Here is a 12,242-nt window from a genome sequence, read left to right on the forward strand (position 1 = left end):
TTTTTTTTTTATTATTTTATAGGGAATTTTATATGGTATTTATTTTTATGATTTTTATAATATTTTCAGATGCAGTAGATCACTTCAAATTCAGTTCTAAGGAGGTTTGTGTTCTCTGTTGCAGAAGTCAGATGCTGTAAGAGTCACCACCTTCACTGGCTGCATGGGGGAAACCTTTCTAGACAGCAAACCGATAGGACTCTGGAATTTCAGGGATATTGAAGGCGACTGCAAAGGGTGTGCCGTGAGGTAGGTACAGCACCCACAGCTTCTCACAGTGCTTCTTTAGGGAGCCTACCTGCAGTTACATTACATTCAGTGGAAGTAGCAGGAAATTCCACAGCTGCCATCAAATTCCAATGTGCATGCAACTGGAGTTAGGTTGCAATTCCACCGAGAGGGGAAGCAGCCAGTCTGGGTTGTAAGTGTGATCACTGAGTTAGCAGAGCTGGTCTGGTGTGACAGGGAGAGGGGAAGCAGCCAGTCTGGGTTCTAAGTGTGGTCACTGAATTACCAGAACCTGGCTGGTGTGACAGGGCTGTGATAGAAGGGCTCCTAGAACCACAGTGAACTGGGTCTGGCTCATGGACAGCTGTGATGAGGGTGCCTGCACTCCTGCATGGCATGGAGCAGAGTCCAGTGCCTCGAGCTGGCTTTCACAGCCACCAGGGTAGTGAGCAGAAACCCCACAAAAGAAAGGAGTTTGCGTTCTCAAAATAGAATGGGAAATCCTGTCCCTGTCAGCGGGAGGTTTGATAAGACATCGAACCAAGTTCAGGAAGACTCCCAAGAGCTGTGCCCACATTTCCCTAGCCCTGCACTTTTTATTTTAACTTCACATGGCAAAAGAAAATGGTTGGAATTGCTCTTTTCAGCCCCCAGGTGGCAGACGGTGAAGGGACGGTGCAGTTTGATGGTGACAGCTACGCCATGGTGAGCCGCCCCATCCGCTGGAACCCCAACATTTCCACAGTCATGTTCAAGTTCAGGACCTTCTCATCAAATGCTCTGCTGATGTATCTTGCTACTGATGACTTGGTAAGAGCAGCCAGCCAACCTCTGTGCTCCTTGCAGGTTTCAGGCCATCTTTGCAGTCACTGAATTCACTAGATCATGAAAAAATTTGTAATTTAAGGTACCACTGTCCTGGTATGATGCTTCCCTGCTGGCCCACTGAAGACAGTGTTATAGTGTTCAGGTTGACTACCTCACATTTACTATGTTAGTCTGGGGAGAATTCCAGGTTTTCTGAATTTATTAATTAATTTTCCTTTATCCCAGATGTTTATGTATGTGAATATTTTCAGTTGGTTTTGTCTATTCACAGTTTAAAATATTGTGTGATGGCAGGGGAAGTATGGGAAGAGACAAGTAGTCTTAAGTAAGAAATCCTACTCATATAAAGAAAACGTTTATGTTTTATTGAGTGGATTTAAAGAGGGACTGGTGCAACAAATAAGATGTAATAGTGATTGTGTTTTTCTTATATCTACAAATGATGTCTCTTACAGTTAAAACAGAATAGAAGCATTACTTTTAAAGTTGTTTAAGGTTTTTTATTGACACACGGTATCAAATGTGTGTGCATTACAGGGAGAAATTATTTCTAAAGACACCTGTCCAGATCTGAATAACTCATCTTTGGCATTTCTGATCCAGATTGATTTGTGTGACTGACAGGGGACAGTCTTTCCCTTATCCTTTTAATATGGAGCAGAAATTATGTACAGTAGTTTTCACTGATGTCTTGAAAAATTACTGAGCGTTTGCTACTTCAAAAAAACTGTGTTTGTGTAAATCAGTCTTATTTCAGATTCCTGTATTTTGGAAATAATTATCAAAATAGCTGGAATTATCAAGGAATAGGGTCCTCCTGAGTGACTATAGGAAAAGCTAGAATTTTATTATGATAATGAAATATGTATGTAGTTTTTCTAATGAACTTTTAAAATTGAATATTGAAAGCATAATTAAAGTCTTTTTTAAGATTATTTTAAATCATTATTTGTGACTTAGGTATTTTTCTATGAAAAAATATTTAGTTGAAATCTCAAAAACACAAGCAACTGGTCCCTGGTATATTTTGTTTCTTGTGATGCTGTCCCACCATGTCTTTCTGATGATGCATGGATAGACATGCCTAAGCATCTAGAATACTGAGTTTGTTCAGTTTTAGTCTGAGAAGAGGTGGAACTGGCCATGAACAAAATGATAATAAAAATTTCTCTGGTATGTTTACATCCTTGGTCATAGTTCCACCATTACTTACCTAGTGGCTTTAATGCTGTCCAGTTCTCTGGCTATTTGTTTTGCTCTTTGTATCCTGCCAGCTCTTTTTCTGGAGATAGTGCAGCATATATTGCTGTGCCAGCCAGCCATCTCCAGTTGCTGCTTGGATACTGGTGCCAGTTGTTGATGAAATCAAGAGTGTCCATAGCTCTCTTTTGTCTCCATCTCTGTGTTGCTCTGTGGCCTCCATATTTTACTCTGTGGAAATCTGGCAAAACATGCCCACTTCACCATCTTCACTATTTTTGCTTTCTACCTTGAAAGTTTAAATCTAGCTGAGATAGGCAATAAATATGCTAATTATAGTACAAATATACACTCAAAGCTGAGTATTAATTTCAGGTAATTATAATGTCCATTTTTATCTTCAATCTAAAATAAAAGTGCAGCTATCCCACCAAAACTGCAACTAAGATGCCAGCAAAATTCCAACTAAATTAGCAATCCAAAAGAGAATGTAGGGGGGAAAAAGAGCTTGGCATCAGACTTTTGTATGTGAGAGTCCTGGCTAGTAAATGTATGAGTTGTGGCATTTTTTAAAGCTTGAAAAATGTTGTCTGTAGTCACCCAGGGTTAAAAAGTGCTTATTTAATGTCTTATGCCTCTTGCCAAAATGGACAAGAATCATGATGGTGTATCTGACCCTTATCATTAACAGAAGGATTTCATGAGTGTAGAACTCAGTGGTGGGCGTATAAAGGTCAGCTACGACCTGGGCTCAGGTACAGCTTCAGTTATCAGCAACCAAAATCACAATGATGGCAAATGGAAATCTTTCACCCTGTCAAGAATTCAAAAGCAAGGTAAGTTCCTGTGGTGTCAGCAGCATGACTTTTCCAGTTATCTGTGCAGTACACCTAACCTTCTAATCATGGGGATGGTGCTGTGGGAATTATAAGTTCTGGTGAGAATTATGAGTTCTGGTGATTTAGCAACTTCTTTTGTTTAGGTTATAGGTGTGTTGAGTTGCATGTGAGTGATTGCACTGTCAAATAGTGCTTTATGAAGGTAGCCTGTTTTTCAGGCATGATTATTTTATACAGTCATAACTTGCATTCTAAAATTCCTCTGTCTGGGGAAAAAAAAAGTCTTCTCACCACTTTCAAAAAAGATTTCTTTCCATCAAAAAGAAGTTGTTTTCATCAGGCTCATGTTCTGAGTTATGAAATACATGTGTGATTTTTGTTAGGACAGCAATAGCTTTTATCCTGTACAGTCCTCTCATGCTCAGCATATACCAAAGTGCTTAAAAAAAGCAGTGACTTTAGTATTGATCCTATCTAACTAGACAAACACCACTACTTTATCTTCCCTAATGATCTGCATTGTGTCATGAACTGAATTTGCATGGGAACAACTGGGAACATCTCCAGTAGTTCTACTAATTCTTCAGCATGTTACTGGCACAAAATATGAAGTGGTGGAATTTGATGAGATCACAAAGACTACTGGTTATCATGCTGGCAAAACCCTTTTTTTTGTTTTGTAGTCTGGTTATAGGGCTGGCAGAATCTTACCTGAGCCGAATTCGTTTTACTGTGACATAGAAGCTTTTGCAGTTTGAACTTTTACTGCATTCTGAATCTTCAGGGTCACCACAAGCCCCTAAACACATTCCTGTGCCTCTGCCCCCTGCAGTGCCTGCTCTCTACCTGGCCTTCACACCTCACACACAGTCCCTCTTCCTTGTCATTTAGCTGAAGGAGACTTGGAAGTTGGGACAGGGACCAAAGTAATCCTGCTTTAGTGATGCCACTTGCAGATTTGCTGCACCTTTAGAGGAGGAATGTCTTATTGCTAGCCAGTTATCATAGTTCATACTTAACCCAGGAGGTATTAATATAAAGTGCAATGTCATGTAATTGTAATTTATCAATAGCATTCAATCATGTGTTTACAAAAAAGATACAGGTATAGAAATGAAAGGAAAATTACTCTGGTTTTGGTAAGGTGTAGCAGAAAGTCTGTCTATTCAATTCTTAAGGAAGAAAGGAAAGAAATCCTTTTTTTTGTCCCTATATATCTTGAGGCCTGCTCAGCATTTTTCACCAAGTCTTATTTCTTTTATTGAACTTTATATTCTGTATTAATCCATGCATTAAAAAATATGCATGGAACAGATGCCTAAATACGGTGGTTGTATGTAGCACATCACTGACTGCAGACTGAGATTGGACATGACAGCAACTGGATGCTTTGAGTTTGTAAGTGGTGTTAGAGTGAGTGATCACCAATCTCTAAGGCACATAATGTCAGTGTTTAACAAACTTTAACACTAAAAATCCTGTTCAAGAGGCAATCTTTGGACTGAGATCACAAATTAAATGTAAAATGATCTCTTGTCATGACTGCGTCCTGAAGTTTTAGCTCCAAATTACAGTGGAATTACACAAAGAAGGCACCAAATGGAAACAGATTTAGAGAATATATAAAAATAAAGTGTACAGAATTGCTATGACTTTTCAGGTTGTTATGGAAACAGAAAAGAGCAGCTTTCTTCCCCTGCCTGGAATTGATAATGTGGAAATCCAGTGTCTTAATTGCCAAATACGGCCCACCTTGCCTCTTCCCTCACCTGCTAACCCTCCAAATGTTTTTCTGTTGGTTTCTTACATTAAAACATCATTGGTCATGATGGATATTTTGTAACTAATCTCAAATGTCTTTTAGCCAACATATCAATTGTAGACATAGACACTAATGAAGAAGAGACCGTAGCAACAACTTCTGCGGGCAGCCACTTTGGACTCAACTTAAAAGGGCACGAGAAAATATATTTTGGGGGATTGCCAACCCTGAGAAACCTAAGGTAACGTGGCTTAAACCAATTTCTTTAGTCTTGGTAAGGGAATGTAAATACAATGTATTTATTCCCTGCATTTGCTTCTCAAGTTCACTTGCAGTAAGTGAATGGTGAATTTCCAATGTACCCTGTACTGCCACAGCAGAAGAGTGCTTTATTTGCATATGTTTTGTATTTCACACAGCTCATCTTACACACATACAAAGGAAATTGCACTTGCAGTGCAGTGCATCTTCTGATTCTGTGCAAGAACCACGATGTAGCTGTTCCTTTAAGTATTTATTTGATGCACAGAATTTGTGACTGCAGATTCAGAGAACTGGCTCAATACCTCCACAAAATTAAGGACAAATGTTTACTTTGTGCATGCGTAAAAAAAATTGACCTACAGACTACTCCACATAGGATTACTACTTGATGGGTATCCATGTTTTTGCATAATCAGTGTCAGTATACTTTAAACATGTATTAAAATATTTTGCTTAGATATTATTTTAAATTATTTGTAGATTTTAGTTCTTGGTCTCCTTAGATAAAATTCCTCCTGTGTTCAGGACTTAAAGAATATGATATGATATTCTTCATATATTTAATGTAAGCAGAATGAAATATTTTCCCTTCAGAAGTCTGATCCTGAATTTCCTACACAAATAAAATTCCCAGTAATTATTTTTTAAATATTGCATAGTGATATTCACAAATGTTAACTTCAATGTAAATAATACTTGAATTTAGTGGCTTTCTTTCATGACTTTAAATAGACCAAAAACCGTATTTAAAGTTGAAATGAATATTCAGCAGTTTTGCAATGACAAGAACAAGAGAATTCTGTGCTACAATGAACAGATGAGCAACACAGAAACAGGCCCATTAATCTATGTCAGCTTTAACTAAATGGCATAATGAGCGCCTTGAAGTGGTCTTGTGCACAAGGAACTGTTGTGTTTAATCCACAGACTCGTCTGCCACTAAAAGAATGGACATATTTGTTAATTTATTAGGATAATCATTGACCTCTGATGTCAAATCACCCAGTAATGAAAAGATCTAAGATCTATTTTACTCATGAAATAAAACACTATATTATGTAATTGTGAAATCACACCAGTGCATAACAAAACGCCTAGAGTAATTATCTTCCACTTCCTTTGTGGCTGCCCAGAAAATCAGTGTACCACAGCTACTTTGACCTGTGGTAACCGTTCTGCCTACAGCTATGATTTGTCAGTGCCTGAGGCAAGATTAACGCTATGGTAAATTAGAATCAAAAGTAGTGAATGGGGGATTAGGGCAAAGCTGTGCTACTGCAAACAATAGACACTGAGGTATCCATGACTTTGTAATTATCGGGTCGTGTCAGTTCTGCCAAATTCTTTTACATGGTTTGCTTCAGCTCATGACCAAATATAGCATCAAGTTACAAAAACCCTCTGATGTGTTTGGTTTTAGGGCAGTTTATTGCAGAGTAAACCTGTTAATTGACCTGATAGCATACCTAGAATCCCACCTTTACAGCCTGATAGCGTACCTAGAATCCCACTTTTTATTATATGTTGTTTGTAAATGGTGTACACCTCCTTCCCTGTGAAATGATTGAACCTTGCTACTAAGTATTAAGTGTACTTAATACTAAGTATAAGTACTGTTGTATCACGGAACAACAAGACAAGTACCACTTGCTGCAATTAACGCCGTGTTGTTGTTTTCTTTTCTTGTCTTTCTTTCTCGCCCCAGTATGAAGGCAAGGTAAAAGCAATCAGACTGTCTGCATGACTTGCATGTGTCTAGTTAGAGCGCAGCTTGTAGCGCGGGTGGCACCGCAGCAGCAGCAGCAGCAGCTTGGGCAGTGCTCGGAGCAGCTGCCCCTCTGAGGCTCTTCGTTCGCTCTCGGAGCTGAGCGTTCTGAGCCGCTCCCGAGTGCTCACCGCTCACGTTCCAGCTGTGCACACACCTACACGAGCGACTTTTGTTTTCCTCTGGCAGCCGCTGCTTCCTTCAGCCTCCCTTGGTTGCAGCGCGCTGAAATTCCACCGAATACTCACTGAGGAGAGCGTGAGGGCACGGTGGAGATTTTTTGTGAAATTAGCCGCTTCTCGTGTTCAGAACAGGAGTATGAGGGGCAGAGAGGGGAGGTCACCTATTTCTGACTGCGTTTTCAGTTTGCAGCTATTTGTATCCATCGCTTTTGCTTTGGTATGCTCAGGTATGAGGTGATCTTCGCTGTGTTTTGCAGCCTAATTCCTGGCTTGAATTGGAAAAATACAACTTCACCCCCACACTCCTGCCCTGAACTTTAGAAAGATTATTTCCTCTCAAGCTCCAGAAATAACTGTTTGTTTTCCCGCAAAACTGGCCTATTTTCACAAAAAAGAACTTAGAAAAAAAAAACAAAAAACAAACAAAGAATTACAGAAGATCTTAGTGAACTTGGACCTTATGTGGTGTATTTTGGAAAGGAAAAAAGAAAAAAAGGAAAAAAGAAAAAAAGAAGTTTTAAGAAATCATCAAGCAAGTGTTCAGTGTTTGCAAAGAGGTTGAGCCGGACAACCCACAGTGCTCCCTTCCAACCTTACCCATTCTGTGATTCTGTGATATGGGTTGGGAATTATAACAGCAGCTGTTTGTAACAGGGCAGGATGAGGACAGTCTGTCACTGGCAGGAAAGGGAGTATCAAGAATGGTTTCTGGATGGCAAAGATTATGGGCTCCAGTGACAATGATAACAGCAAAACTGTTCTTCCACTGGAAGATAAATCTGTAAAGGAACTGGAGAAGAGCTAGGAAAAAAAAAAAAGAAAACTGAAAGGTGAATATAGCTACTTGACTGTAACTAAAGCAGCATATGGATCATTTTAGTAAACCAGATGCTTGCTTTAACTTATGCAGAGAGTACTAATTTGCCAGAGAATACATCACGCTTGCTCGGTTGGCTGTAGTGCAAAGAATGGCTTTCAGTGCCAAAACGTGCAGCTGATTAGTATCTGTGCAAATTGGTTTTATTTTGTAATTAATATTCTTTAAAATGTTTTCTTTCTTTCCAGGGAGCTGAAGTGGTTTTTGCTTCCCCTCTTCCCCACCCACCCCAGTTTTAAGTCCTTATTTATTTCCCAAATTAATTTTTCTGAGTTTGAGCTGTTCATACTATTCAGATACTCTAGTAAACATTCATGGGCAATATTTTTAACGAATTAAATGGTGCTTTTTTTTTTTTTTTTCTTTTTAGACTTACTCTCCATGGTATCAATGGCAGGTTTTTTTCTGAAGTGACTTTATAAAGCTTTTTTTCTGGCAAGCCTGGTTCAGATGTTACCAGCAGTTACGGTCTCCCTCTGATGTACCCAGGCTTGGGAAATCATACTTTTGCAATCAAACATGATAGTTTTGGTCTTGTTTCAAAGGGTTTCTTATTTCTTCTCATCAGCCAGCTGATTAGTCAAACATGGAACTTGAATTCCATTACAATATTTTCCTGTTTTGGATGGATAGTTACATTCTGTAACAAACCCAAGTGCTTTGTTTTGTTTAACTGACTGAAAAGGTCAGATGTATTGCTGTTTCCTAAGAAAATATGCAGCAGTTTTCATAAGAAAGATACTGGAAATATAAATGTCACTCCACCTGATTGCATTCCTGAAGCTTGTGGGCAAAAACTTTATTCAAATATTTGTACACTGCTAAAGTTCTTTTCTCATTGGATCTAGCATGCAAAAAGAAGAATGAGAAATGTCTTCCAGTTAAAGTTTCTCCTTACTGTTATGATTTCCTAGCTTGCATCTTTCTGCTTTGCCTAAGGAACAACAACTTCCTTATTTCATATCTCCATTTTTGTGTTTTAACACTAAAGGTGATAATTCTCCTTTACCAAAGGAAAAACAGAAAACACAACCACCAACCAAAAACCCTTAAAAAAAGAAAGAAATACTTGAGGAGGGGACTGCTGTCAGTTGGAGATGAGATGAACCTCTTGTTTCAACTTTGAGTGGTGCAAGGCAGAGTGCAATGTGTGCTGATTGTAGAAGGCAACACGAATTCGAGTGTATGTGTGTAGTTAAAATAAAAATAAAAATCAAGCATCTGTGCAACTGAAAGTGTACATATGTGTGTCTGGCTGACTGTTCTCCCTAAACTCTGTTTTTGAAAACACATTGTACTTCTAAATGTTTTTTAGGCCTGAAGTGAACTTAGAGAAATACACAGGTTGCCTCAAAGACATTGAAATTTCAAGGACACCCTATAACATATTGAGCAGTCCTGACTTTGTTGGTCTAACCAAAGGATGCACACTAGAGGTTAGTCTGATTTCCATGTATTTTGGCCTTAATGATTATAAATGTTTTCTGGTTTCTGGTTTTATGGCATAATAGATTAATCGTAAATGGTATATTTAGTATATAGTATATTCTTTAGATAGGAATCTAACCAAAAAATCCAAATAGTTACATTTCAGAGAAAGAAAGGTAAGTCTGATCGGCAATAGACCAGTTTTTCAGATTCTGCCTTCTTGGAGAGTGTCCCTGGCCACTTGTGATATCCCTGTCCCTAAAGCGTAGGATTTTCTGAACTGCTTAGCAGTGATTTAGCTTTGTTTCAGCTGACTAAAATGGTAATTACTGACATTAATGAAGATTGGCATGGACAACACTGAAAAAATTTAAAAAAGAAATCTGATGTACATAAAACACAAGGATTTTTTTTTTAATGGTTATTATTAAGTCATTCACTCTATAAAACCTCAGGTATAAATATTTACTGTCATGAGCTGGAAGGCACATTTCTTACTGATCACTAAGAATGTGCAAAATTGGTGTTGTTATTTTTAGCTTTAAATGCATCTGTTTTCAGCTGTTGATGCTTGCAATTAACAGCCTTTCAGTGCATATAGTATTCAAGGAATCTGATCTGAAATTTGGGAGAGAATTTAGTCATTTTCCATGGAAAAGTCTTTTTATACAAAAAAACCCCCAAAACTTCCACTGACATTTGTGTCCCAATTAATAGTTTGTATTTCTTCCCTGGAAATCTCTACTATATAAGATAGTTTTGCAAGCAGATGGAAGATATCCATCAGATACCATATATACCATATATCTGATAGATACCATATATCTGAAATTCCATATCAGATACTTTTACAGCAAATCCAACTGAGTTGTTAATCCAATGCTCTCCAATTTTATCTTTTCTTTCTACAAAACTTTAAAACTTTACTTTGAGCAGCAACTGAAACTTGGCCAGGCCAAAAAAAAAGACAAAGGCCCTATTTTGCAGTGTTTATCCATTGTACCTTTGGTCTTCATCAGAGCAAAAAGTACACTACAGTAGGACTCTCAGATGGGACATTAGACTAGATTTGTTATGAGATCCATATTTTCAAGTTTGTGGTAAAGCTAAATTGTAAACAAGCAGATTGTTCAAATGCTTTTAAATCTTACAGATTTGGCTTCAAAAAAAATTAGATAGAGAGGCACATGTCTGTTTTGATTTATAGTATATTCTTTCTGAAACAGGAAAGGATAGTTGTGTTCATTTTCTTTTGTTGCTATGAATCTTAGGAAGTACTTTGCCTTTCACATTATTTTGTAATGCTTGAGGTTTCAGTGTATGAAATCTAATTGGATTAACCATTTTCTTGGGGAAATAAATAAAATATTCTAATTTTACAAAATAAGATGTAGGAAAACTCAAAAAGAGTGGAGCAAAAGTAAAGGATAAAGACTGGATATGTGTTCAATCATTAAAATGTCCTCAGTTTTCAGAGAAAGGTGGGCACCACCAGCAATTATTTTATCTGGCACAATTTTTTATTTCTAGACCTGGAAACATTTCTACTGTACTACAAAAATGGCAAACTACTTAAGAAAAAGACACTGTTTCTAAAGATTGGTCTTCCACATCTGGAAGAATACATGAGTTGGCAGTGATGACAGAAAATCTTTTGGAGTATGCACTGACTTATTATTTGATGATATATTCTACTCTTTAAATTGTGTTAATGGCTACCAATGTCTGAAGAGCTGGGCCATGTGCAACCAGTGCTTTATTTACGACTCTGAGTAACCAAGAAGGCAGTGGTGCTTAGTGAAGTAATGAAGATTAATGAAAAGTATTCTCTCAGCACATCTGACAAATAATAGTTTATGTTCATATTGGGGTTTATTACCTATTGTATAGATTTGAAAGCAAACTCCAACTGTATTAACTCAATGGAAAATACATATATAAAATAAAAACAGCCTTGAGCAGTTATTTTTAATCCAAGAGGATATATTGACATAAAACTGGAACTTTGCCTTCCTGTAAGACAGGATTCCACAAATACTGTAATGTTGCCAGATGTAAACAGATAATCTAAAAGTGTTTGCAGAACACTTGGAGGAATAAATTGCTAAGTGTTTATTATTACTTTCCATCTTTTCACACTAGTTATATTTACATAGTTTATTATTTTAGTTCAGAGATCTTCCTGTGCATTCATAATGTTGCTTTTAATTCTACTAATGCACTTTCCTGCCCTTTCCTTCCTACAGAACATTCACACAGTCAGCTTCTCCAAGCCAGGTTTTGTGGAACTGCAGCCGGTCTCCTTTGATGTGGGCACAGAAATCAATCTCTCCTTCAGCACCAGGAATGAGTCGGGGATCATCTTGTTTGGCACAAGTGGCACAATTATTCCCCCCAGGAGAAAGCGCAGGCACTCTGCAAGGAAAGCTGCTCCCCTGAAGAGAAAGCGCAGGCAGACAGGACATGTAAGAGATTTTTAAAAATCAAGATTAAAGATTAAAAAATATTTTTAAAAAACCCCACAATTCTACAATTCTACTTAACTGCCTGAGTTTGTTTAAAGACACTGACAGATGTTTACGCTTAAGTTAAAATTCAGGTATTTGGAATAAATTATTTCTAGTGTCATCCTTCATCTGATGAGGAATCTGATAGAAGCTCAGAATTGGTTTTTTTTGTCTTGGAGAAATTGTTTCTCTTACAGATTTACAGTCATGTATCCATTGCGTGTTGCTAAGCAGCAGATTTGGTTTTCTATTATATTCCATGTTGCGTTTTTTTAACCAAACCCAAATATTAGAAAATACTGTTCTTCACTCATTTTGAAGACTACTTATGCACTATTAATACTTGGAAACTCTCTCAATTG

The 12,242-nt window shown here is 37.7% G+C and overlaps 1 protein-coding gene across 8 annotated transcripts in view; it reads left to right on the top strand.

Annotated features, from left to right (window-relative positions):
- Window positions 1-12,242, top strand: part of LAMA2 (laminin subunit alpha 2) — a 334,549-nt gene that overhangs the window by 301,171 nt on the left and 21,136 nt on the right. For 7 of the 8 annotated variants that reach the window (XM_064708035.1, XM_064708042.1, XM_064708039.1 and 4 more), the window contains 6 exons: window positions 125-249; window positions 876-1,038; window positions 2,948-3,092; window positions 4,960-5,098; window positions 9,261-9,381; window positions 11,620-11,838. In XM_064708035.1, the coding sequence (XP_064564105.1) occupies window positions 125-249; window positions 876-1,038; window positions 2,948-3,092; window positions 4,960-5,098; window positions 9,261-9,381; window positions 11,620-11,838 (912 nt within the window). Of the gene's footprint in view, window positions 1-124; window positions 250-875; window positions 1,039-2,947; window positions 3,093-4,959; window positions 5,099-6,826; window positions 6,865-9,260; window positions 9,382-11,619; window positions 11,839-12,242 lie in introns of those variants that run through there. The other variant, XM_064708043.1, reaches the window with a different exon arrangement.

This window comes from Zonotrichia leucophrys, chromosome 3 (assembly GCF_028769735.1).
Source record: "Zonotrichia leucophrys gambelii isolate GWCS_2022_RI chromosome 3, RI_Zleu_2.0, whole genome shotgun sequence".
Lineage (NCBI taxonomy): Eukaryota > Metazoa > Chordata > Aves > Passeriformes > Passerellidae > Zonotrichia > Zonotrichia leucophrys.